Source organism: Corylus avellana, chromosome 2 (genome assembly GCF_965113065.1).
Source record: "Corylus avellana chromosome 2, dhCorAvel1.hap1.2, whole genome shotgun sequence".
NCBI classification, from domain to species: domain Eukaryota; kingdom Viridiplantae; phylum Streptophyta; class Magnoliopsida; order Fagales; family Betulaceae; genus Corylus; species Corylus avellana.
The window spans coordinates 15,035,596-15,063,011 of NC_142491.1; the positions used below are offsets into that span (position 1 = coordinate 15,035,596).

The 27,416-nt window shown below is 33.7% G+C and overlaps 3 protein-coding genes across 4 annotated transcripts; 1 reads left to right on the plus strand and 2 right to left on the minus strand.

The window, feature by feature from the left end:
• The first annotated feature begins 253 nt into the window (after positions 1-253).
• Positions 254-4,017, plus strand: LOC132167568 (GDSL esterase/lipase At1g29670-like). Its single transcript, XM_059578579.2, has 5 exons — positions 254-553; positions 730-854; positions 2,558-2,806; positions 3,338-3,584; positions 3,670-4,017. Exons 1-5 carry the CDS (start codon positions 298-300, stop codon positions 3,882-3,884), a joined length of 1,092 nt encoding a protein of 363 aa, XP_059434562.2. The 5' UTR covers positions 254-297; the 3' UTR covers positions 3,885-4,017.
• A 3,050-nt stretch (positions 4,018-7,067) lies between these two features.
• Positions 7,068-13,913, minus strand: LOC132167569 (organelle RRM domain-containing protein 1, chloroplastic). 2 transcript variants are annotated; one of them, XM_088513322.1, is made up of 9 exons: positions 13,546-13,913; positions 13,370-13,467; positions 12,945-13,185; positions 12,731-12,828; positions 12,481-12,546; positions 8,464-8,553; positions 8,047-8,115; positions 7,853-7,959; positions 7,068-7,622 (listed from the first exon to the last, which is right to left on the minus strand). In XM_088513322.1, the coding sequence occupies exons 1-9, from the start codon at positions 13,890-13,892 to the stop codon at positions 7,545-7,547; spliced, it is 1,194 nt and encodes a 397-aa protein (XP_088369448.1). In that variant the 5' UTR covers positions 13,893-13,913; the 3' UTR covers positions 7,068-7,544. The 2 variants fall into 2 exon arrangements, with proteins under 2 accessions (XP_088369448.1, XP_088369447.1); XM_088513321.1 differs by having other exon boundaries at positions 13,370-13,913.
• A 3,244-nt stretch (positions 13,914-17,157) lies between these two features.
• LOC132162937 (uncharacterized) lies at positions 17,158-27,416 on the minus strand. The gene is made up of 14 exons (XM_059573147.2): positions 27,208-27,416; positions 24,606-24,717; positions 23,135-23,247; positions 22,935-23,057; positions 22,663-22,835; positions 22,457-22,532; positions 21,570-21,656; positions 21,070-21,150; positions 20,961-20,993; positions 20,195-20,248; positions 20,043-20,084; positions 18,997-19,075; positions 17,477-17,547; positions 17,158-17,392 (listed from the first exon to the last, which is right to left on the minus strand). Exons 1-14 carry the CDS (start codon positions 27,391-27,393, stop codon positions 17,291-17,293), a joined length of 1,332 nt encoding a protein of 443 aa, XP_059429130.2. The 5' UTR covers positions 27,394-27,416; the 3' UTR covers positions 17,158-17,290.

A 27,416-nucleotide genomic window follows, 5' to 3' on the forward strand; every position in this document is an offset into this window, starting at 1 on the left:
TTAATCTACACACCAATTTACCATAGGGGTTGCGTATCAACCATTCCAATTTTGAATATTGTATTATTTGGTATTAACAACAAATTATAGCCACATAGGATAGGGGGAGGATGTGTAGACTTACTTTGGGTGAGGGCCAATCTATCAAATTCTTTATATTCAAAAATTTATTTTTATTTAGTAGCTCACTAGAAACTTTGGTGGAGGCTATAAATAGTTCTCTCATGTTCATGATCTTTGTACTACACCGGCCTTCAATCTATCAGATCCTTTAAGCTTTACTTGTTTTGGTTGTCAATGGCATCTCAACTCAAGTCATTGTTTTGGATGCTGCTTATTTTCTTGCTGCTATCAAACTTGCAACAACATTGTAATGCAGTTGGAGATCCACAAGTACCTTGTCTCTACGTGTTCGGGGAATCCTTGTCGGATGATGGGAACAACAACAATCGTTTGACATTGACAAAAGCCAATTATTTACCCTATGGGGTTGATTTCCCCAAGGGGCCTACGGGAAGGTTTTCCAACGGTCGGAACATGCTCGATGTCCTTGGTCTGCATTTTGCCCTTTCATATATAATTTTTTCCTCTTTAGATTTAAGTTTATTTTTGCATAAACTAAAAATTTAAACCACTTTTTCTGCCTTTATATATTCTAAATTAAGTTTGTGTTGAATCTTTCTTGTGATTTCCGAAAGTCTGATGCTTTTGAACACTCTCTCATCACAGCTCAAAATCTGGGATTCGATGAATACATCCCACCCTTTGCTACTGCTAGAGGCGAGGAAATACTGAGAGGTGTCAATTACGCATCTGGTTCAGCTGGAATTCGCCATGAAACTGGAAGAATCTACGTAATTATTGGAATTTACCGTCATCAAGCTAGCAATATATAGAGCATACACATTCAACTCGGCAAACATTTAGCGAAAAATTATTTTGTTTTCTATTTTAGTTAATTACTTTTTAAAAATATTTACATTAGACTCAACATTATAACTATTCACTTTCATTTTCTATTTAAAATATGATTGCTGACTTGTACTTTTCTTTCTAAAAATGATTACAAAAAGAATATTTTCTTAGCTTCTTTGCCTTCGGATTTGTGAAAATATTTTCCTCCCATTCTCCATGGAGGATTTCACATGCATGTTTATTTCACTGCATCTCTCTCACAAACAATGCCAAATCGTTATGTCTTTTGTGCAGATCAAAACTTATTTGACAAGAAATTTTACTACTTACCTTAAAGACCGTTATAATTATAGCTGCCATTTCCAATAGCATCAGCCATTTGTCCTACGTCCCTCCACATTTTATTAATGTTGGAGAAAAATATAAAAAAAAAAGCCCCTCAAATTATCGGCCGTTTGCAATATAGCCCTTCAATGTTTATAAGGTACTAAAGTAGCCTCCCAAACTACCAAAATGTATCAAAAATGCCACTTATTTTTTATATTCCTATAATACCCCTATTCTTTTAACAAATAAAATTTAAAATAATTGTAGAAAAAACCAAACAATTTAAAAAAAAAAAAAAAAAAAAAAAAAAAAAAAAAAACCAAACAATTTTTTAAAAATAAAAATAAAACCAATGGGCGAATAAATACAAAAAATAAAATAAAATAAAAATTTTTTTTTTAGAATAAATAAATAATTTGTCACTGGAGTTGGCCTAAATTACAAATTGCTTCATATCATATTAAAGTAAAATCAATTTGGCAGTTTGATGGGCTACTTTAGTACCCTTTTTTTTTGGAATATTTCAAGAACCGTACCTTTGATTTTACTTTAATATAACATGAAGCAATTTGTAATTTAAGCCAACTAAAGTGACTAATTATTTATTATTTATTCCAAAAAAAAATTGTTTTTGTTTGCCCATTGGTTTTTTTTTATTTTTAAAAATTGTTTGGTTTTCTTTACAATTATTTTATTATTTTATTTGTTAAAAAAATAGGAGTATTATAAGAATATAAAAAAATAAGTGGCATTTTTTATACATTTCGGTAGTTTGGAGGCTACTTTGATACCTTTTGAACATTGAGAGGTTATATTGCAAATGGCTGATAGTTTAGGAAGCTTTTTTATATTTTTCCCTTAATGTTGTCATTCTATAAACGTACAAACAATCATAAATAAAAACTTCAAAAGCTTGGTTTTGAATCTTTTAATTTTATACCTTCTGACCTTCTTCAGCTCTAACTTTCCTTGTCCATCCCTTTCGAGTGATTATGTGTTTCGATATTACCTTTTTGCTAAAAATGGAGCCTTCATATGGACCATGACATAACTTATTTCCTTGTTACTTAAAATGGAGAGGATTCTCCTCAGAAAATTGTGTACCAATTTTATGGAAATGAAAGTACCTAAAAATCATTACTGAAATGCTTCAATTTTTTTTTTTCAAATGTGTTGGTACCAAATTGAGAAATATGATTCTACTTTTTTCTATTCTTGGCAATAGCTTTTCCTTTTTCAAATGCTTCTCACATGCATGTGCAACGGTGTCATATCTTTGGGTAAAAAAACATAAAACATTGTCTTATGATTGCAGGGTGATATAATAAGCATGGATATGCAGTTGAAAAATTACCAAATTACGTTGTCGCAGATCAACAAGACGTTGGGAAATCGAAACATGTCAACCGCAGAGTACCTAAGCAAGTGCATATTCTCTGTTGCAATAGGTACTAACGACTACATTGACAACTACTTTTTTCCGCAGTACTACACTACTAGCCGCATATACACTCCACAACAATATGCTGTTGTTCTCAATCAACAATTATCTCAGCAGTTACAGGTAATTAGCACGCTTTCTTCATACTATTTTTTTTTTTATTTTTTTTTTTTATATATATCTCTAGCAAACTTCACTTACACCCTTGGAATATAATCTGTTTTGCAATTATGATCTTAAAGTTTAAAAATTTGCAATATCAGTATCTCATGTTTCGGCCCCTTTTAATTTACTAATTTTTTTTTGTTAAAATGCCTAGAATGCAGCACCCGTTTGTGAAAATTCAAAATACTGGTGATCCACGATTAGCTAGGGGATCACAGACCTATGGTGTGGGCATGGGTCACAAGAATTTTAATTTTAAATTTTCACTTTTTTTTTTATTAAAAAAAAAAAAAAAAAAAAAAAAAAAAAAAAAAGGACGTTTTGGGCATTTTAAGAAACAAATAGATGAAATTAAAAGATTCAAAACGTGAGATATTAACATTGAAAATTTGTAAATGTGGAAGTTAAGGATTGAAAAACCATTTATAGTTGAGAGTGTAATGAAAGGTTCTCATATTTTCTCCTAATTAATGGCTCTGTTGATGCTAGACTTTGTACAAGTCTGGGGCAAGGAAATTTGCCCTTTTTGGGCTGGCTGCGTTAGGTAATATTCCATTTGAACGGAGTTCATGTGGAAGTGGAAGCAATGGCTCTGCATGTGTGGACAACATCAACAATGCAACCCAACTTTTCAACGTTGGGCTTAAATCACTCGTGGCTCAACTCAATACCAATCTAACCAATGCTACTTTCATCTTCATAAATGTTTCTGGAATTGAGTCCAGCCCACCTATAGGTATTTATATTGCCTCTTCAAATCTCATAATATATATTCTTTATAGATTTAGTACTAATGAGATTGAGATGGAATTTTGTGTCAGCTTCCAAGGTTGCGAATGTTTCCTGCTGTGAAACATTGCTAAATTTAATATGCGTTCCATTTGGAAAGATATGCAGTAATCGGACCAACTATAAATATTGGGACGGAATCCATCCGACTGACGCCGTATATGCGGTGTATGGCGAAAGAGCATACAAAGCCCAGTCTCCAAGTGATGTTTATCCGTTTGACGTCAACCAACTCGCACAAGTGTAGGATATGGGAAGAGAGGATTTTTATGTCAAGTCTATAATATAATAATACATTGCTTGGATTTGTGTTCCAAGTGCCTCGAATCTATTACGTACTCTTAATAAAGCAATAAAGTTTACAGAAATTATCTTTTTTACATTTCTTGTGCATCTCCGTATATTTTTTTTTTCAAATCAACCATTAAATCTTGCACGTAAAATATATGCACAATGGAAAGAACGATCACAAGGTACTTTCACCTATTCTTGAGAAATTGATAATGGACAAAAATGTTCTTTCTTATTCTTGAGGAATTGACTCCCCCATTAGATTTTCTCTTTGATGATTGAATATGATTATGATCAGTGTAGTCTCACAATAACTATTTTCAAAACTAGAGAGTAGCTAGAAACAAAATTATTATGTGCCAAACCTTTATGTGGTATTTTTAGTTTTTCAACCATGGTACCACCCTTGTATGATTTTTCAATCATCACAATAACTCACAAGCAATCAAATGATTTAAACAGAATAAAAAATCATTTATTGCTAACCAAAGAATTCTTAAGAAAACTTTTCACAATTTCATACTCTTTAGGCATAAACTTGAAACTCAGTTTCAAGAATAGCTAAACTTTTATGAAATCAATCTTGTAAAAAAATTCTTGTGTTTCCAATACGTTGTATCAGGTATGCAACATATTCCATAATCAAAACTTGTTGTGTACGGAACTAAATTCAGAATCCTAAAGAAGCAGAAAATAACATAATAGACAAAAAATAAATCACACAAGACACCAAAATTTAAGTGGTTCTGCGTACGTAGCAAGCCTACATCCACTAACGAAGACGACCTGGACAAAATTTACTTACAAGAGATGGAGTATAAAAGATAGTAGGGAAAAAATTACTCAAAGCCCAAAACCCCAATACAACCAAATTCGCTCTCACAAAAAAGAGAAAAAATAATACAAGAAAAATTCTATTTTCTCTAAGTGTTGTAAGGTAGAAACACCGTGAGAATACGAAGTGAGGTCACACAAGCTCTCTTTCTATTTGGCTATGCTTATTTTCCGAAGGCTGAATTGTTGCTCCTTCTGTAAGCCCTGAAGTCGGTCAAATTAGCACTCCAAAATCAGCTTGTATAAAGAGTACTCATAGAAAACTAATAAGACAAAAACACCACAAAACCAATCTAAGGGGTAAAAGGACTATGTTGGGCCCGCACTACAAAAGTGATGACTTGAAAATTCAAGTCATATACAAAAGTGGTTCTTTTTCTCATTTTCTTCATTAATTACAAACTAAGTGTGTTTGGCCATGATTTCCAATGCCAATAATGCGTTTTTAAACAAAATTGCAAAACGTATTCCATTTAGAACTACATTTGACAAAAATAGGGTTTTAAAACATGAAATAATTTACGTTTTCAAACCCGCACATAAGAACATGCGTTTTTAAATGTTAATCAACTCTTTTTAAAAATCATGATTTTACTAAATACTTAACTGCACTTTTAAAAATCATGTTTTCATTAATTAATTGCATTTTGGAATTATTAAATAGCATGTTTTGAAATCGCTAGCTCGGCATCTAGTGACTAGCCTTAACTTACTACTAGCTTGGAATCTAGCGCTAGTAAGATGCACAATGGACTTTGGTGTACCAAAATTGAAGCCAAAGCTTAGCATCTAGTGATCTTAAGTTACAAGTTGATTAAGCTGACCAGAAAAGTTCCTTTTTGAGCTACCATGGTTTTGAGCAATTATGGATGATGGGGTTTTGTGATTGTTGCTGTCGGAGAGAAAATTTCCATAGCTACTGCTATAAGATAAAGTTTTATTCAAAATTTTATTGGAGGAATTCTATTAAATGACTGTCTTTAAAGTTTTTATTCTCATATATATTTTTAAAATATGTATTAATTTAATAGACTGAATTAAAAGAAATTTTCTTTAATCTAATTTAAAAGAAAACTTTACCATTTACTATAATCCATATAGTTGAAATTCGATGATCTACACTAATTATGAGAGTGATGTTGAAATAGCAATTGACGGTATATATATATATATATATATATATATATTATGTTTATGGCTTTCTTTTTGATAGAAATTATAAAACATTGATGGTAGTCAGTGGCGGATCTACTTGAGGACCTGAAGGGGTTGTTGCCCCTTCAAACATTGATAAAAAAAAACAAAAAAAACCTTACTCTGAGAGAACTCTTCAAAAGTGACAAAAAATATGTCACGTGTGGAGGGATGCGAACAAAGCGGCCATAGTTTAGCTAAGGCGGCAACGCGAGATGTCATAAATATGAATTGGGTAGATGATATTCCTTATTGTATTCGTGACATTGTTTTGATGGAGCTTTCTTCTCTTGATTGATTCATCAATGAGAATTTAGCATTATTATTCGAAGAAGGTAAAAAAAAAAAAGTGACAAAAAATCCAATAAAAGATGAGCAATTCCCAAATCAAGGTCTTTACTACTTCAGCCCATAAAATAAAGATTGATGCAACTCAAGAATCCATTACATTTTTTTTGCGCATCAACCAACCACTTAGATCTATAAACACCACCTCACACAACGAACGAAAACCCACAAACCCAATTCAGATTCAATTGAAAACTTGCAAATTCTGGTTGAGAGAGACCATATGATTGAGAGAAAGTAGGAACAAATCTAAATTACATCCAATAATAACAATCTCCCCCTCATGTCATCAACAAAAATATATAAATATAACAAATCCAAAAACACCAAAGAGAAAACTTTTGAGGAATGTGAGCTTATTAGAATCGTGGGCAGCAACTGTTTGAGGGGTACTGATTGTAGGTGTCAAGCTGCAGCCTTCCCGGTGGTGGTGGAGCTGATGGACGGTTGTGGTAAAACTGACGATGAGGGAACATTTTGGGAGAGCTGAGTCATGATGATTGACGCTAGCATCAGCAGAGGTCGCTTGACGAGCATCAGCATTCCATTAAGGTGTTAGAGGTGATCAGCGGCGGTGGTGAAGACGAACGCACGGTGGGGGAGAAAGTGGGTTTAGAAAAAAATTTGGGAAAAAATGAGTTATATTACCGGGGGGAGGGATTAAAGGTTTTTCATTTTTTATTTTTTTTTTAATCAGATGTGGCATGTTCCACGTCACTTGGTGGCCTAAAACTTGTATCACAACATACAAATAAAAACCATTAAAAAAAAAAGTATCACTATGTAACAGTGATGTCATTTCCATTCAAATTCTCTCATAATGGCAATATACATATCTTTCTTTCCAGCAAGGATCAAATGATCAGAAATGAACCGCTAGAAAAGTTACACATGAAACAAACCTAGAAAGAGTAAGGCAATTCAAATGTCTCAAACCTAGGTTTTTCTCCTCGATGCGCTTTACATGATAATCGTTTTTGTTTTCATAAACTGTCTGAGCCTGCTTGAATTTACAATTAAAAAAAAAAAACACATTATTAATTGATGCAGACTACATTTTTATCTCACAATGTTGATGCAACTACTGTTTGGCAAACAAGATCTCTTACAGGTACTCAATGTACAAAATTGAAGTGCCTGGTTTGCAGAATAGCCCAACACCTTGAGCGCAATAGCATGAAATTCTTGCCTGACTTTGATGGCAGTGGCTACATATTCTCTCTCTCTCTCACAAGAATTCCTATGTGGGACAGCCTCTGCTGTATCTTGGTGGGTTACTTTTGGCAACATCAACCACTATCATCCACCCATTAATGATCTGCAAGCACCAGTAAGAAAGAGTAGGGCTCAGCCTTCAGAGAAAGGAGGATTGGGGGTGATGAGAAGGGAACAAGATCCTCTCTAGTTCATTTGAACTGGATAATATCTAGTTAGTTATATTTGAGAGGTATTTTTGTCTTTTTAGTTTTTGAGGGGACAAAAATACTCTTCCAATATAACTAATTGAAGAGAATCCTAATTCGATGGGAAGGGTGCAGACTGACTGACCTTGCCATTCATCTCTTTGAGCGCTGCACTAGCAGCCTCCTCTGTAGTGTACTCTATAAACGCATAGCCTTTGGATCTTTTAGAAATTTTGTCCATTATAATTTTAACTGTTAAGAAAGCAGTCCATCGGTGTGAGCATACCTTGCTAAGGAACTGAAACATCTCTTTTTATGATCATGGAAATGCAAAAATACCTTCAACAAGCTCACCAAAGCCCTCAAATGCTGCTCGTAAAGTCTTCTCCGACGTATAAAACGACAAGCCTGTTTATAGGTAGAGTGTCATTAGCGAATAAGAAAAGAGGGAGACCTGGAGTTTCGGGCACACAAGAAAAGCTGCTGAATAGAAATTATGATGAAAGAAAATTATATGCTCCCATAAAGGGGAGAAACCATAGTGTGCTTGATGGTATTTTGGGAGACAAGATAAAAACATATTTTAATTAGATAAAATTCAGAAAAGCAAAATTTTACAAAGAATTATTTGAGAAGAAGTATGTCCATAAATTACCAAAAGATTGTTTGTCTTGAATAATTCCCATAAAGTGGACTGCTAAAATATCACATTTACAAGCAAGGAATCTACATGTCAATGTCCAAGTTGCAACATACCAGTAATAAACAGTTTCTTTGTTTTTATAGGGATGGTTTGAGTTGCTTCTGAAGAGTCTGGCAGATCTGTAGACTTCTGTAGATTATTACCTGGAAAATACACCTTGTTTACTCTACAAAGGAAAATATTGTTGCAGTGGTAAACTTTAGATAAAATCTGAATGCCATGGAAAACATTGGAAATGGTTCACCGAGAATTGGATTCTTATAAAGAAAACCAAGAATTATAGTTAGAATAGTTTATAATTTAAGCACAATGATAGTTATATCAATTCTACTTATTCAATCACCACTTCCAAATTTTCTACTGGGAAAACATTAAGAAACATTATAAAGAACCACGATAGAAACATTAAACAATGAGACTCCAGCACCTGGTAAACATTGCATCAATTAAGTCTCTTTTGTGGAAGAATTCAGAATCTAATCTAACAGTTAAGAGGTAATGGTTGTTCAGCAAGCATTCATGATCTGTCAAAATCCTAAACTGCAAAATTGAATAAATTGTTGTAAGATTATGAGAATAGGATATGGTGGGATTAACCTATAGACAGGGATAGTAACTTATTGAATGGCATCCAACAACCCACAAGCGTTCAGTGCAAGCACTCATTGTGTACTTCATGACTACACAGTGAGGATAAGTCAGCTTGATTATGGGCTGTAAGTGTTGATTTGACAGTGATCCCAAACATTTACTCTATCCTTAGCCTCCTTATGAAAGAACTGAAATTTTAGAATTTAAGCACGGAAGAAATTTGGAGAATAGGGAAGAATGACAAGATATTTCTAATACTGACATCAATTGAAGTGTGTTTGGCTTTTTGATGTTTGGAAGAATTAGACAAGTGGATTATGGAATCACTTATCCCCATATTGTTGCAGGGATACATGATGTGTTCTGAATCTCACTGTTAAGGTACATCCCCAACCCCCGAACATAACATAAGAAATAGGCCTCGCGGTTACAAGAGAAGTTAAACACTTTAGAACTCAATAAAACACAACAAATCAATCTCGGATGCCAGAGTTATACACTAAGAAAATCCACTGATAAAGGTCGTGTGATAGAACCACAAAGGCGCTATGGAAACTAATGTGCTAATTCTCTTCAGGTACTTGGTAACAGAAATCACAGCTGATCAAGAAACTGTATGATTTATTTTGAATTTACAGCCAGAAATTTAAAAAACTTTTGGAGACAAAAAATTGATCCTTGACAAATTATGCTACAAAATTTCTTCATCATGTTATGGATAAGGATATCAACTTGGGCTGTTTAGAGCCTCATGTCGTAATATCATTTAAACGACCACCATCACTTATTCTCCACCCATAAAGATCAGTATCATATAACAAGCCACTAACAATTCTTCTACTTCGATTGCAATTACATCTGACTTTTATTTTAGATATCATTGAATACTCTACCCTGTTATGCATATCTTATCTACAACCATCCCTAAATTACTATTGGTATTATGTTAACGTACATTAATAGAGTGACATTAATATAATCCAAGTTTCATATCATTGCAAGTACATAAAGCAGGCTCTCCATTGCCTATGGAATATGGGGTGTTGTTTTCCTTTCTTTTTTTTTTTCTTTTTTTTTTTTGGAGGGGGGAGTGGGTGTCATTCACTCCCTCTCCCTGAATATATTGACCTTCAACTAGCAGTAAAATATGCTTTGCATTTAACCATTGAAGGTTTCTGTTCTGCCCAACAGAATCACCTTGACAGTATCACATGCATCATCATTGACTAAGTTGGACTAACCACTCCTGGCCCCAGCATGTTTCAGAGCAATTGAGTTAGGAATTAAAACAATTTTTTTGTTAATTATTATGGTATTGTAACATGCTCACTAATTCTCGTATTGCATCATTTCCTTTCCACTCATTCGCATAACTAACCAACACCAAAGTATCCCCATAAATGTTGTAGCATATACACTCAAATCTCCTTTTTTTATATGGCCTGCTATTTAAGTCATTAAAAAGGATATATGACATGCTATTTAGAGTTGAGACTTAATTTTTTTTTTTTTTTTTTTTTGTGACGAATAACAAAAATTTTATAGAAAAAGGGGACAAAGCCCTCATACATGAAAAGTATACAAGAGAACCAGGACCCTAGAGGCTAGTACAATCTAAAAAGCATATCAAATCTACCAAATTTCCTGAGACAAAAGAAGGAACATATATAAAAACCCAAGCCCAAAGAGACCTCAAAAACAAGGATTTTTTTAAAAGTACATTGGACTCACTATCCTCAAAGAGACGCCGATTGCTCCCTCCAAATGCTCCACATTAAGAAAGTAAGAATAACTTTCCAGATAGCCTCTTTAAGGTGACCCCGCCCTCGAAATTTTCAGCAATGGAGCAACCGTGGGATGTTACTAGGCATGACCCAAGAGACCCCAAAAATGTTAAGAACTAAGTAACAGAGGATAGCAGAGTACTCGCAATGGATGAAAGGATGATTAATAGTTTCCTCATTCTTTTTGCAAAGGCAACACCAGTTAACTAGATGAAACCCCCACCTTCTAAGATTATCCAAAGTGAGTATTTGACCCATTGTTGTTGTCCATAAGAAGAAAAGGAGAAAGCACTTAGACTTAATTAATACAAAAAGAAATAAGCCTGAGGCCATTTTCCTATATAAACCAGTTGCTACAGAAGTTCAAGTCTTCCTCGACACAGAATAGTGAAATGTTTCACCATACATGGCATTACAATGTTAAACATCCACTATGAGATCACTTTTCAAGGATTATGGATTATAATCTCTTTCCCCTTAACTTTCACTACTAAAACTCGAAGATCATAGACTAAGCAATTTACTTTCCCCCTCATTTACCATGGTATTTGAATCTTCTATCCACTCATAGTTATCACCCACAGCTAAAGTCCACCTAGCTGCAAGATTTCCATTTAAAAATATAACAAATTGGACCCCTGCCTTTTAAGTCACACCTTCCCTTGCAAAGATATTAGGCATCTCTCTTCCTCAATCATCTAAATTCTTTTTTTCTTGTTCAAGACTTCTAGCAACTGTGCAAGACATTTTCTACTACGAGATTGGCTACACTCACCTCTTTCTTACCCCAGCATCACATACCTTCCAAATCTGCTTATATTGGTAAATCTTCTGCAAGCCATATGTTATTAAGTGTCTTAGTTTTAATTATCATGGCTATAGTTCATACTTCATATTTTGTGTAATTTTAGAAACTAAATCATCTCCCAAGTGCTTAAAGTTTACCTAAAATTGAAAGTTTAATTGCCTGCTACTCTAGCTGTTCACCTCATACCTGACAAGATACTGCCCGTCAGGTAAACAAATCTTTTCTGTCTATAGTCAAGTTCTGCCAGAGGACAGCACCATTCTCTTCATCTTCTTGTCGTTTCCTTGCGGTAAAGCTCATTTTACAACCTTCACCGTCTGTATCAAATTTCAGTCCACTTTTATAAAGTCATTAATTGAGATTGATTGCATTCCATTGCAAGGTCATGCTCTACCACAAACTCAAGAATATGTTCTGCTACGTAATTTTCATTTGCTATACATTACTAAGTCTTCTCAAGTACGAAGCACGAGTTGAACCAGGGAAAAGACTCATCTCTGCTACAAAGAAGTTCATCCGCTATACAATTTCATTGCACAAACAATTTAGCTAATTAAGGATTATCATCTCGAAAACACATATTTGTTGCGACACTGGCACAAATAATGCTTAATAGTGCTACTGTTATTTACTTTCATTGACACACAGGCCTATCAAGCAGCAATGATCAGAAGACCCAAAAAGGAAAAAGAGTGCTCGAAATTAATTAGTTCATATATTTAATATACGTCTGAGGTCAAGATTTCAATATATACAATCATGCTCAAAGAGAGAAGTAAAATTCTAAGCAGGCGAAAGCATGGATGATATTATATCTTCTCTAAGGTTAGAATTGCAAATAATATTACATGAAAAAGGTTGTATTTAAATAAAACAAAGGGAAAAACCTCCATAATCCTTATTCTTTGACTCAAAATTCTTGTCTGGCTGAACAGATAAAACACCAGGTACACCTGCACCATATGGAAGCATTAAATACATCAATATCACAAACATAGGAGGATAAATTACTATTGAATTTTGATCCAATAGTAATTTTAAAAGTCACATCAGTTTTGGGATGACAGAAGAAAAACATGAGGGTGACATTTAGAATTACTCATGTAGCAAATAAAGAGAGTAAACACAAATACTAACCAGCTAGTTCCTGTGCACATTCGTCGTCAAGTTCACAACAGAATCCAAAGTTTGACTGCCAAGAAACATGATATATACACATTTGTGCATCCTTCTCACTAAAAAAATTATTACTCCAATTTCAGGGTGAAGAGAACAAAATGATGCTCTGATGGAAATGGCACAATCAAATAGAACAGGGGAAAAACAAGAAGCTCAAACGTTGTTTACTTACTTCCCCAAAACCTTGGTCAGTGTTTGACCATAATAATCGACCATTTGAGCCTTTGTAACAACTCCAACGCCCGGCATGGCCATTCGGACAAGCCAGTGTTTGGTATTCCCCAAAGGAAACAACACAATACTTCCAATTTGTGAGCTTGATAGAATACTTGATTGAATGATTGAAGAACCAAATGTATTTTTAACAGAACTATAATCTGGGTCAGGCCTAACCGATAAAACCCCCGGTAAGCCTACAAGACACTCACTGAACATTAATGGTAATAATAAATTAACAACACTTCTCACAATTTCAATTTCTCACCAAACACAAAATCTAAAGCATCAATAAGATACAGAATTGAAGCACAGTCAGATGATTCGGTCTACTGCAAACTAGAATCGAATCAAAGAAAGTGAAAAAGACTAGAAACTTACCGGCGAGCTCGCGGGAAGTTTCTTCATCAATGTCACAGCAAAAGCCGAACTGGGTATCCCAAGAAGCATCATATATACACATCTGAGCATCCTTCTCACTGTTCAAAACCACAACCAAAGCAGAACTCAGACCAAAACCAAACACTGTAATGTGACAAGAAATGAAACATACCCACCTGCCCAAAACTCTTTTTAAGGTCTTAACGTAGTAGTCAATAACTTCTGGCTTGGAATTGACGCCTTGTGGAGGAGCCTCCATGAGCACCAGCCAATGGTGGTTGTCACATGGAGTGGAAGACAAAGAAAGGGAACTGGAAGTTAATGTATTTGTTGTTGATGTGGTAGAGAGACATACAAAAGAAATGAAAGAAGAATTAGAAAAAGAGAGATAAAGGTGGTTCCTTTTGTTTGGCGGATTGGAGAATTTGATGTTTATAGTGGGATTTTGGGGTTGGGTTTTGTAAGCTTTGCTTGGAAATATATGGGGTTTTGTGATTATGGCTGAGGGAGAGAAAATTTCCATAGCTGCTTCAACTTCTTATGCTTTCATGGCAAACTAAGCTCTCTGCTCTTTAGCCTTTTATCTCTTTACTTCTTGTCTCTGATATTTTTGGCGGGTCGGATCAATTCGGGTAGATTGGTTCATCGATTTCGGATTCAATTAGTTATGTACAACCTCCTTTATATATATATATATATATATATATATATATATATATATAAGCTTTTTGTACTATTTTGAAAAATAATAAGCATGGAAAAGAATTAAAACTGTTATCTTAATTTAATTCAACCGCACTAAGCATAAATTTATTTGTGACAAATTTGAAAACCATGAAAATTTAATACACGCTTCTTTAATTTTTTATCTTCTTCTATTTTATCTTTTTCTTTTTCGTGGATCAAGTGTAAGTCCGAGTTACCTTTTAAATAATTTTTTGCACATTAAAAATATGTAAATTAAGACTCAGGTTTTGAATTTTTTGAGTTGGTTTGTTCAGTGAAGGAAAACCTGTTTGTATTAAAAATTAATTAATTAATTAATTAAAAAAATTAAACATGTCTGCATAAGAGGGGAGGGAGATTCAAATTAGTAACATCTACTTCATGAGGTGTAATCTTCAACCGATTGAGTTATCTCTTAGGAACAAAAATTAATGAGGAAACTTCACTTATCCCCTATACTTTTGTGCTTTTTGCACACCTCCCTATCGTTCAAAAACTCTCACTTTGATATATCCAACTTTTGTTTCCTTTCACTTTGCCCCTTTCGTTAGGATTTTACGAAAAATCCTAACGGGTGTAAAATTCCAATTTTGCCCTTATTTTTTATTTTATATATATATATATATATATATATATATATTAAATCCTGACCCGTGGGTTTACCGGTGGATCTAACCGACCCGTATTGTGACCCACGGGTCATATTATTATTATTATATATTAATAAAAATTAAAATTTAAAAAAAAAAAGTTGATTGTGTTTGACCCACCGGGGGTAACTTTTTTTTATTATTTTTTTTAATATAATAATTATAATAATTATTATTTATTTATAAATAAGGGTAAATTTGAAATTTTTAAAAAAATGGGGGTATAAAGGTCTTTTACTAAATCTACAGTTTGATTTAACTGCAAAAGCTAACGATAGGAGGTATTTGGAATGAAACGAAAGTTTGATACATCAAAGTGAGAGCTTTTGAACAATGGGGGGTGTCTACAAAAAGCGTAAAAGTATAGGAGGTGTAAGTGAAGTTTCCCCAAAATTAATTATGTTAGAACTATTTGGAAGTCGGGAAAGTGATTTTTGCATCCTAATTGCATTTGCACATGGCACATTATCTTAAATACAATAAGCAAAGAAAAGTAGGCCCCAGAAGATTTTGGGAGAAACTTTATTTTACCCGCCCAAAGTATCAAAGGTTTTGTAATTATAACTTTAAAGTTTTAATTTTTGTAATGTTAGTATCTCATATTTCAACCCCTTTTAATTTCACTCATACCATTTATGGTTTACCGCTTGGTTGTGGGTCTGGTACCCTAGGTTCAGTTCACCAAGCCCACGACTAGTCTAAACCTACGGCTGACCCACGAGCCAAGGGAAATTTTATTTTTATTTTTATTTTTTTCGTAAAAGAAATTAAAAATAGATATTTTGAGCATTTTGGCGTCATCCATTAAGATTTAATAAAAAATATTAATGGATAACATTAACATAACTTATCGGAATAAACGATTCTAGAAAGTGAGGCTTTGTCTTCTCTCTAGAATTAATCTCTCTCTCCCTCTCCTTGTTTTTCTTTTAGACAATACCAAGAAGAACTTTAAGAGGAGGGAAGATCTAGATCTTCCCTCTTCTCCTTTCATGGTAGCAGTGTTCGGTGTATTCTCTATAGGCTCCTTCGGTCTCCATTTCTGACGGGTTGTTTTAGATCTAGTTTGTAGATCTAGATCCAAATCCAGTCTCTTCAACCTTAATCTAATCGTCTTTTTCGGTCAAGGCGTGTCTTCCGAAGGTATGTCTACGATGTCGTGCTCCTCCGCTACTGCTTGTGGGGTTTTTGTTTTTTATTTTGTTTGTCGGGTGAAGGATGGAGTAGATCGATATGGGGGCTTAACTCTCATGGCCAGATTTTTAGTTTCTAGTTATTTTTTATTTTTGTTTTTGTATTTGGGCGATCCATGTCCTAAATCTAGTCTGCACGAAGCAGATCTGTTCCTAAATGTAATTGTACATGGATTAGAGGAAGCTTGAAGTCATTTCTATGACTTTATAACCTTCATAGCTTTTGGCTATGATTTTTCGAAACTATATGCTTTGTGTTATAAGAGTTTTATGCTCATGAAATTTTATCAATGGAAGTTCCATATTTAGAAAAAATAAAAAATAAAATATTAATGGACTGGTGGAATTAAAAGGTGCTGAAATATAGGATACCGACATTACAAAAAGTTAAATTTTGACGTTATGATTGTAAAACCGCTGATACTTGGGGGTAAGTGGGTAAGTAATGTTTCAACTAGATTTCGACTATCAAAATCATATGTTACTTTCTTGTCTTGAATTATATTTAAAAATAAAAAAAATAAAAAACTTTTAAGCAGATAAAAATTATCTAAAATCACCTAAGATGAAAACTATATGCGCTTGAAGATAAAATTAGAACCTCAGACCAAGAGATGGAAGAGTTACATAATCTTACCAAAAAGTATTTAAAACAAAAAAAAAAAGGACATAAATATGTGGTGATCACAAAATTAAGAAGTTCAACCTACATAAGTATCAAAAGTGAAAAGAAAAGGAGAGAAAAAAACAAATATATATATATATATATATATATATATATAGGAGAAGATTCAATGCAAAGTAAATGTAAAATGCAGATTTACTCTTTATAATTTTTGCTCCCAGAAAATAGCTTGAACATTCAATTTATCAAAATCTTCCAAATTTTGTAATTGCCTACTTAATTAACCAATATCAATAAATATGGCTGAGTTAGTCAATCTTGACGTCTACTTCGTCTCTCTCTCTCTCTCTCTTTTTGTCAATAAATATATATATATGTTACTCATATGCCTCTCTCTCTCTCTCTCTCTCTCTCTTTTTTGTCAATATATATATATATATATATATATATATATATATGTTACTCATATGCCTCGAGAGAGTGCAAGGGCATGTGAACCCTTATTCATCATTCACATTATTATTATTATTATTATTATTCCTAAAGGAAGGCAAATTATGCAAATGTGAAAAGGAACATGTAGGGAAGAGAACAGATTTGTAAAGGAAAAATGAATACTCAAATTTTATTTGCACTAACATTTTTACAAGATTACTCAAGGCACCCCACATATTTACATCATCCACCAAGAAGAAATTTTACATGGGACTTACAATCAAGTGATTAGCTATCCATCACCTAGAAGTGGTGCTTCAGCATCATCATCCTCAGAGTCATGACTTGAGGGTGTATCAAGTTTAAGGAAGCAAGCATAACATAATGCAATAACCTGAGGAAATGAAAATGTAGAGTTAATTGAGAGAGAGAGAGATAGTTTAGAGAGAGAGAGAGGGAGAGAGAGAGAAATGCTCACCATACATATGGATGCACAGATTATGCTGAAACCTTTGCAGTTGAATGGAGCACTAGTAGATAGGAACCATGCTGAGATAAAATTTTAAGTGGTTAGAAATAAAGATGAAACAATTGCAACATTCACTTAACAAAGATGACTTGGAGAGGGTTGTTTCAAACTGAGAAATCGTTTGGGACTTTGCACTATCTTGTTGGTCAGTTCCTTGATAAACCTTTACCTTACTTCTTAGTTAAGAAGACAGTAGATTCTGTTGGAAATAATTCCACTCTATTAGCCCACATGATAACATCATGAGCCTTAAGAGTTAAGACCAATATCAGCCCATCAGAAGAATAATGGGCAACAACTCTCAACACTTCTAGGGCAAGTCGAAGTCTCAGGACCTAATCCTAGCCTATAAATAGGCCCTTATACCATGTATAAACCTTAGACTCAATTATTGGATATTGGGCAGACTTTTCTCAAATGAACTAACTTAAGCATCATAGTGAGACTCGTTGGCACCCCACCAGCGAGTTCTCCTAATGAATTATTGTCTTGAAGGAGCGTAAAGATTAAAGATCAAGAACGCCTAGAAGAAGGCGAAGAACATGCAGATCTCACCAATCGGAGACTATTAGACCAAAAAATGTCCTCGCATATTCCATTTGGAAGCAATTTGGTAAGGTAGATGTGTATTTGCAAGAGAATGGAATGTATATTTTCTGGTTTGTGGATGAATGTTAAAAGGGAAAGTTCAGGAGGAGGAAGGGGCACATAAGGGTAGGGAATTTTCACCTACTGTAGGAAGATAGTCACATGGAACATTAGAGTCTCAATGACCTCTCCAAACAGAGGGAGATTAGAAGTATGGTTACTAGTACAAAAATCCAACCGAAACATGCTTTCATCTTTTGGTTAGCCATAAAAAAATGCATTCTCGATAGGAAAATTGCTGTAATGGGGTTTCAAAGGTGATGTCCAACGTAATTTCTGCAGAAATGGAATAGAAAATAGAGAGAATTTGTTCTTTTTTTGTGTGGCTTCAGCAGGCATGTATGGTGCCAAGTCATGGTGAAGTGTAATGTTGCTGCTCCCCCAACTAGTTGGGCTGATGTGATCTCTATGGTTATTCAACATTGGCAGAAGAAGAAGACTATGTTGGCTTAGTGTTTGGAGCTACCATCTATAACTTGTGGAGGAATCATAGTGAAATCAGATATGGAGGGTCTTTCTCTTACTGAGGAGAAACTTGTGCAGAAAATTCATTGGGAGGTGAGAACTCAGGTTGCAGGGAAAGGAAAGTTTCATAGTACAGTTGGTAATGTGGATTTATGCTGTCTTTGGGGCTGTTTTGCTGTAATTTGTAGTTGGTTGAGTTTGTCACTACAGCTGCTTTTTGCAGATTTTTTGTTTTGGTCTTGTGTTACTTTAGCTAATTGCTAAAGTGAGGTTGTATTTGCTCGTTTGTTGGTATAAATTTACTCATTCATCCCAACAAAAAAAAAAAAAAAAAAGAGATGACTTGGTTCACTCACAAGTCAATGGACTCATTGCAAGTGGTGATAAAAAACTTGCTATTGCTTCCACACCAGCGATAAATCCCTGTGATTTTCCCTGTAAAAAAAGAAATAGAGGATAAGTAATTACTTACATAATAAGTGAAGTAGATTTTTAAAAATGGAACTTCACAAGACTCCTTGAACTTTCACACGTTTTGAGAAGATTTTCTAAAGTTTAAAAGTTCTCAATTTCACCCCTTAAACTTTTAATTTGATGCAATCTACCGCCATCCATTAAGATTTGGCGTTAAACATACATTAAAATGGATGAAATTACTTTTATACCCTCGAAACTTTTATAAGATTTCAAATTTACCCTTAATTTCACACTAAAAATGAAAAATAAAAAAAGGGAAAAAGTTGAGGGTATTTTGGAATTTTTCATAGGTTCCGTTAGGATTTAACAACAAATCCTAATGGAGGTGGGTAAATTGCATCAAATTAGAAGTTTGAGGGGTGAAATTGAGAGTTTTTGAACTTTGGCAGGTCTTCTCAAAAGCATGTAAGTTTAGGAAGCCTTTTGTGAAGTTAACCCCTTTTAAAATGTTTTGTTGACTTTATTTTAACTTTATTTCTACTTTTGTTTTACATGACCTTCCCCTGAAGTTTTCTCATCCAATTCTCAAGTGAATGCAGTAGAAAAATTGGTCTGAACTCACCAATATGCCTAAAGCCCACACATTAGACTCAAAAACTTATCCAGAGCTCAAGCTTAAACAGATTTGCACTAATTACAAAGTGCATTGGCTCAATTGTTTTCCAGTCCAGTTTAATATAATAATTTGAAGAAGTTTAAAACTCAAGTTCTAGAACAATTGTGTCACTTATGGGACAATAACATTATCGTTTCTCATAAAACAACACAATCAAATTTAGCAGGCTATCTCAATTTTTATGAAATCACATAAACCAAAATTCTCTCTTTCAACAGTAAGCATAAGAGAGGCTTTATGGTGGAAATCCTAATTAATGAGGAAAAAAATATGGAGTGCAAGATAATGGATCAAAGGTATTTTTCAAACCTGATTGTTTGAGCTTGATGCTTTTGAAATGATAGCATATGTCTGCATATCAAGAATTTGAGAGCAAAATGGAATGACCATTAGAATTGAATTGTGAAGTGAAGAATCCCATTCAATTAATAAATAAAAATACTGAGACTTCCAATACTTACAGAAGGTTTTACAAGAACAACAACAATTTTAAATGAGGAACCCAGGAATGGTACCTGCAGTGTTGCAATGTCACATCATTATGAACACGACTGATTCTAAAAATCCAAAAGGGAAATGGATTCTTAAAAATAAAACCAAAAAAAAAATAGACGATCAATATCAATAACGCTTTCTCTGACCCTTAGATCTTTCTTAAAAAAAATCAATTTCGCTATATGCAAATGAAATACTTATGGGAAACTTCAAAAAACCCCATTGAACTTCCACACATTTCGAAATTGCCCCCTCAAATTTCAAAAACTCTCAATTTAAGATATTGAACGTTCAATTTTTTTCATTAAATCTTTTCAAAATTTTCAAAATACCCTTTTTTTTTAATTATAAAAAATTGTAAAGATTCAGACATTTATTTTTTTATTAAAAAAAAAAAAAAAAAAAAAAAGGTATTTTGGGAATTTTAACAAAATATTATGGAAAATCCTAATGGAATAGAGTAATTGAAAGAAACTGAAAGTTCGATATTCTTAATTGAAATGGTAGTATCAAAACGAGTGGAAGTTGAAGGAGGTTTTGTGAAGGTTTCCCCAAACACTTACTACAGCATAGAAGGTATACTAAATATTTATCTTGTACCAAGTTGTTTCCAAAATTTAATACATTCAAAGCTACCCAACTATGTATGTATTAATAAGCCATATATCATTCAAGAACATAGAAATTCTGCCTTCAGGAAACAACCATAACATTCATCAAGTATGTACATACCCATGCAGCCCAAGCAAGGCCATTGAATAATGCCTGCAAAGCAAAAATCAGTATTAGTGTTTTTTTTTTTACTTTCTTTGGTGAGGATGAAAAAATTAAGGTGACTTACATAAGCTATGGATGCAAGTAAAGCTGTGCACAATATCACTTTCTCTCCAACCAATGGGTTGAATAGTGGAAGCACCAACATCTGGAAGAGAACCACAAAACCAAATATATTATGGGATGAGAAATTCCCAAAGGATTGTAAAAAAATTCCTATAGGAAAGCACCATGCTCAATATGAAGGTATATGATATAGTTATGAAGGACACAAACTTTTTTTTTTTTGATAACGAGGAATCAAGGCAGGGCCACTTCGTGTACTCACCCCTGTTAGCTAAACCTCAAACCCGTGTAAATAGTCCCCTACACAGGGATCAAGTAATATTCTAGCTTCGCTCATAGGCTGACCCCAAGGAATTGTTTAAAATCTTAAAGAACACATATTTTGACATAGGGATAAGTCACAATCTCCAGTTTTTAGTAAAATCACAATCTTCACTATCAAGGTATATCAAACTACTTAAGTAAACAAATGGAAAACATAAGCTCAATAATAGACTTTACCTGAGAAAAAATTGAACCTGCTTCAACCATCAACAAAATTTCTGCAAATTGATTTTTGTTAAAACCAAAAACAGCCTTCAGATAGTACTGCACAGAGAGTTGCATTAACATTAAGTCATTGAATTAAAAGAAGAAACAGTAATAATATTGTTTCACAAATTATCATGATTCAATTAAATGGATTGGTTGCCACTGTTATCTTATGAGCAGATAAGTTGATTAAGCATTGTCTTGTGCTATACTAAAGATTGAGGAAAGCCTTTGGCTTGATATTCGGATTCCCTCAAAAGTCTTCAGCTGTCACAGCTGTCACACCCTTCCATCTTCTCTATGGTCTAGGCCTAGGGCTTCTTCATCTCTAAGTTTCTCCTCATTTCTCCTTCTATTCCTTCCCCGCTTCCATATTCTTCAACTCTGAACATCTTTGTCTGTATATTTTAAGCATTAGGATTACTATCAATCATCGGAGTAACCACCTTAAACAAATCCTACTCCAACAAGGTACGCTAAATTGTTTCATGGACATATTTGTCTCCCTTTTTGCCAGTCAGATTTTGGCCAATTATAGAGTAGTAGCAACAAAAATAACTTTACCAATAACCCTTCTGTTGCATACTTGTCTGTTTTCAGATTATTTGTCTTAAAGGTTCTGACTGAAATGACTTTGAAAACTAAGAAATAATACTTTTGTTCCTAAAAAAAACAGAGGATGTGTTTTGCATAAATTAAAATGCTGTAAATTTCTTACTGTGAAAAGAATAAATCCCCTATTCCATGCAAAGGGAGCATATCTGAGTTTTACTTGACTTCTACTCAGGAAGGTTTATTAATAATAATTCAAATGATAAGGTTATTCAGATTAAATCATAAATTAATAGGGCACATACCATTAAGACACCTGTAATGCCAGACATTCCCAACTCATAGAAGAAGGAAACAAGAGAAATGCCCCTTAGTGTCGGACTGTAAAAGAAAAAAGAAGCTCTTAAAGCCAAAGAGAATGTCCCAATATAATGTTTTGCATTTAACATAGATTGCCACAAAAAGACAGGATGAGAACATTTTAAGCTGTCTCATTTGCAGAAAGAACTACCTGCTAATAACAATTGTTACAGCATCTTTCATTGATTTGTATCGGTTATGGAGAACCTTAATTATCTTAGACAAGCAAGCTGAGTCTTGGTCCCTCTGGGGAGCCAATGTAACTGTCTCAACCAAAAAGAATTGCATGTAAATTGGACAAAAAATCAAGAGCGCGATTGAAACCTGAAACAAAAAGATTTGATTGGTAAAATGATCAACAAGAGAAAAAAGATGGCAGAATTAAGATGTTATGGATAATGCTGAAGTTACACCACTGCATACCGGAAAAATGTACTTTTCGGGAAGAAAAAGCGCGAGTAGATTTCCCAAGACGTGCGAAGCAGAAGAAATACCTGTAATCCAACTAAAAGCTGCAGCCCTCTTACTGATATCAACAACATCTGCCTGCCAGAGGAAGGGAAAATGTGACCCCAAATATTCACTCTTGCTGAGTTTTTCAATCACTAAGGAAATACTCTTACCGCATAAGCAACAGCAATGCAGAAAATACTCCCTTGACTTAAAATGTATGATATTGTACGAAGAACATAGTAAGCATATACGAATCCCTTAGACTGATTCCAGACAAGTATAGCTGAAACAAGAAACACAGCTAACCAATATCATTAGCATGAAGCAAAGGCATGCTTTAAATAAATCATTTATGCCTCTTGATGCACATGGTTCATAAAAAGAGGGACATCCTGTGTCTGCAAAAGACACTTTTGATAACTAAAATTGCCAAAGGTTGAATTTCTTCCATGAATTTTAAGCAAATTCAAATTTATCCCTAAACAATTTTCATTTTTTATGACAGGGAACCACCTAAGGGAGGGCCCTTCGTATACCCGTCCCTGAAGGATAAATTCCGGACTCGTGTGATACACCCCCACCACAAGGATCGATTAAATCTAGCTTCCACTAGAGGTGTGGCCCCAAAAAGTTATTTACACCCAAGAGAATTCGAACTTTAGACAATTCTAAAGCCTTCACCACCAACCCCTTAGGGTCCGTTTGAAATTGCGATTTTAATATGTGTGATTTTAAAATTTGCGTTTTTAAAAATTATATTTTTAAAATCGCTATTTTTTAAAATCATAAAGCTGTTTGGTAAAATATGTTAAAAAATATTTTTTTTATCAAATATTTATTATTCGAAATCATGATTTTGGTTTAAATTCACGCTTTTTCAAATGCGCACCACATAACCTGCATATAGAAATCGCAAATTTCTTTATCCAATTTTAGATTAAGTGTTTTTTAAATCGCAATGTCAAACACCTTACGTTTTGCGATATCTTTTAAAAACGCAAATTATTCTTGCGAAATCGCAATCTCAAACGCACCTTTAGCATTCTTTATCCCTAAACAATTTAGGTTACAAAAATCTAATCCATTAGCATTATAATGTCATTCTTTTTACTAACATGACATGAGAAAGGACATGCGACATACCATGTCAAAAGTTTCCCACGCCATAATTGTTTTTATTACACACGCACACACCCAAAAAAAAAAAAAAAAAAAAAAAAAAACTCACTCTAAAGAGAAAAGAAAATGTTGCTCTCTTCTCCCCCCCAAACCCCACCCTCTCCTCCAACCAATTTGGCAAAAATGTGTCCCTCAAATCATACAACTACATATATTTTTTTTTTGATATGTCCACACAAGAGAGGGAGGGAGATTCGAACTAGTGACCTCCGCTTCATAAGTCGTGATCCCCAACTAATTGAGCTACCTCTTGGGGACAACTCAACCAAATTTTGAAAACAAATAAATGTATTTCAACAAAAAGAACACTTAGATAAGGACATGGTTGTCACACAAGATATAGATAGACATATATTTGGGATTTCTTTTCAATAATTCTCAAATTTAGACAATTTTTTATTCTTTTTTTTATTTTTAATATTTAACTTGCAATATAATGAAAAATGTGGAAAGAAAACATACCAAAAGGGAATATGGAAGTAGATATAGTGAGAAGGAGCATTGGCTTACGCCCATACTCATCTGCAAGCTGACCTAAAAGTGGAAGTACCACCATCTTGAAAACTCCAACAATCTGCAAATAAAAATGTTTACTTAATCTCAATTTATAAACAAATTTCAATCAGAAAATTCTTCTTATTTTCCCAATCTTCACAATTTCTTCACAAGAAATAGTGCTTTACGGATAGGACTAAATTACACATGGTGTATAACACTTTTTGTTACTACCCGTTTGGATTTGCGATTTTAAAAAGTGTAATTTTAAAATAACGATTTTAAAATGTGCGAATTGGAAATGTAATTTTTAAAAACAAAGTTGAGCGGTTGATTTAAAATCACATTTTTTGTCTATAAAATTGTAATACCAAACGCCCTAAGTAAAATTTTGTTTTAAAATTAAAAAAAAAAAAAAAAAGAAAAAAAAAAAAAAAAGAGAAAATCAATCAAATTTAATATAACATAATCCCAAACCCGCCTTAAAAGGAATACCCATGTTTGGTATGCAGAATAGCCTCCTAGAATAAAATGGATATTCCATAGTCCATTGTTTGGTTGCACACTAGGCTTTGGAATAGCCATTCCTCATTGCTCTAAAAAATGAGAGGAATAAAACAAGTTTTCCAAAAAAAATTCATGATTTTTTTTTTCTTCTATAAACCTAAAATTAATTTTTTTTTTTTTAAAAAAAAAAACTTCAAAAATACTTTATAGGTGGCCGGCACCCATTATATTCTAAATCCATTTATTCCTAGCTGTAACTACTCTTATGCCTAAAGGAATGGCGATTATGTGTAACCAACGTGACCTAAATTACATGCCAATAAGCTAAGCAAATCATAACAAGAAGAGGCAAATTGAATTTAGCATAAAGAGAGGAGAAAGTGGAAAGGTCGAGGTGGGGAACCCTAGCCACTTTTTAGTGTACCCAATTACTTTCTGCCTCATATTTCATAACTTTACCAAGTGACCCAATTTAAAGATCAAAGTAACAATAATTAGGACCAACGCCCAATTATACAAGATTTGAACAATGTCACTTCCAAGGAACAATTAGCTACTCCTGAAATCCAATCAATCATCATCAGAATATTCAGGATTTTTGATTATTGTACTCAAAATTGACTGTTGGCCAAACCCAATATTATCAAGTAACATCTTTCTTTCCTAAATCATAATTACCGATTACCTTAAACCATAAGACATTTAGGTAACCTATCTCAATTGTGTAGCCTATAATCCCACTTACCCTTTTTTTTAAAAAAAAAATAAATAAATAATAATAATAATAATAATAATACATATATATAAAAAATAGGTTACATAATTTTATATTAATTTCTTTAAGAGACGTCTATAAGAGGGGAGAAGGGCTGATTTATTTACTTGGAAATGGACAAATTAATAATTTGTACCAGCCAAACCGGTTTATAGAATGGATAATAAATTTATTTATGTAGAAAAACCCAGGTGAAATCATTTTGCACACTTCCTGCTTCTCATAAAATATTATTCAATCCCAATAATAATAATAATAATAATAATAATAATTATCCAAAGGAAAAGTAGAAGAAGTATATATTTAACTTTATGGCCCATTTACATCATATTGCATTATCCGAGGCACTAACTCGCATGTTGAATTTGGGATTACGTCGAAATGTGGATATAAAACAATATAAAAATATGCTAATCCAAGACACTAATTAGTATTTTAAATTTGAGTCGTATCTATACGTGAGTATAAAACTATATAAAAATTTTATGAGCCATTTTCATTTAATCCCTCCTTTCTCGCATTGAATTAAAAAAATAAAAAATAAATAAAAATTCTCTCTAACCATTTAACCTCTTAAAGTAAAAGTAAAAGCTGATCTTGACAGTTTTTGGGAAGAAATTAACATCACATCCCATCTCAAATTGCTTAAAATAACAGAGAAATCCAAATGCAGCAATCATGATGACTTCCCGGAAAATGATTGTAAAACATGCGGGACCTTTTTTTTCTTTTTAGGCCATATAGTTTGCTGGGAGCGTTTGGTCTCTAAGAAAACGCTTGCAAATTGCAGAGAAAAGTTCAGAAATCTTTCATTCTATGAGCATAAAACGAAAAATGACAAAAAAAAAATTACAAACTGCCAATGTGGAAAAGAGAAAAGACAGACACTACTCCTATGATCATCTCCAGAGCCATGTCAACCAAATCAAACCCAGAATTCTAAGACCAGAACATGTTTGATTCCCGAGAAAACGAAGAAAAGAAAACAAAGGAAAATCGAAGATCTTTAATCGAATGAGGGTGTGTGCGAATTGAACTTTTCTTTGTAAAAACAAAACTCTGTTTCTTTGCATATAAACCTCTGGAAGAACTAAACGACATTTTCAAACCCCTTTTACAGCTCAGCTTCTTGGTTTATCTAAAACGACACCAACAAGATAACGGCAAATTCAACAACCTCGTAAGGGGCTTTTTCCAACAGAGCTGAGTCATTTTCTTGGTCAAATTTCTCGAAAACCAAACAAAAAACACGAAAACAGAGAAAAGAAAAAATCAAGAACGTGTTACCGTTTGTTGAAGACCGCTAATATAAATAGCTTCGGTGCAGGTTGACTCTTGGGGACAGAGGGCGGCGGTAATGACGTCAACAAGAACGGAAACCGTCATTTCCTCGGCGATCCAATGGACGCAGAGTGCAAGTAGCAAGTGAAGCATAGGCTTCAGCTCGCCGACTCCGGAACTCTTCCGCGCCATGTCACTAAAACGACCTTGTCGTT

Bases quoted from the DNA above. Each gene is read 5' to 3' on its own strand.
- LOC132167568 (XM_059578579.2), top strand. From the start codon at position 298: ATGGCATCTCAACTCAAGTCATTGTTTTGGATGCTGCTTATTTTCTTG. The intron at 855-2,557 runs GTAATTATTGGA...TTATGATTGCAG, and splicing joins ATGAAACTGGAAGAATCTAC to GGTGATATAATAAGCATGGA. The intron at 2,807-3,337 runs GTAATTAGCACG...TGTTGATGCTAG, and splicing joins AATTATCTCAGCAGTTACAG to ACTTTGTACAAGTCTGGGGC.
- LOC132167569 (XM_088513321.1), bottom strand. From the start codon at position 13,892: ATGGAAATTTTCTCTCCCTCAGCCATAATCACAAAACCCCATATATTT. The intron at 12,547-12,730 runs GTTAGTATTTGT...CATATGGTGCAG, and splicing joins ATGTGCACAGGAACTAGCTG to GTGTACCTGGTGTTTTATCT. The intron at 8,116-8,463 runs GTATGTTGCAAC...ACCTATAAACAG, and splicing joins AAAGAAACTGTTTATTACTG to GCTTGTCGTTTTATACGTCG.
- LOC132162937 (XM_059573147.2), bottom strand. From the start codon at position 27,393: ATGGCGCGGAAGAGTTCCGGAGTCGGCGAGCTGAAGCCTATGCTTCAC. The intron at 21,657-22,456 runs GTATGTGCCCTA...CTCTCTGTGCAG, and splicing joins GCATTACAGGTGTCTTAATG to TACTATCTGAAGGCTGTTTT. The intron at 20,085-20,194 runs GTAAGTATTGGA...CTTGATATGCAG, and splicing joins TTGTTCTTGTAAAACCTTCT to ACATATGCTATCATTTCAAA.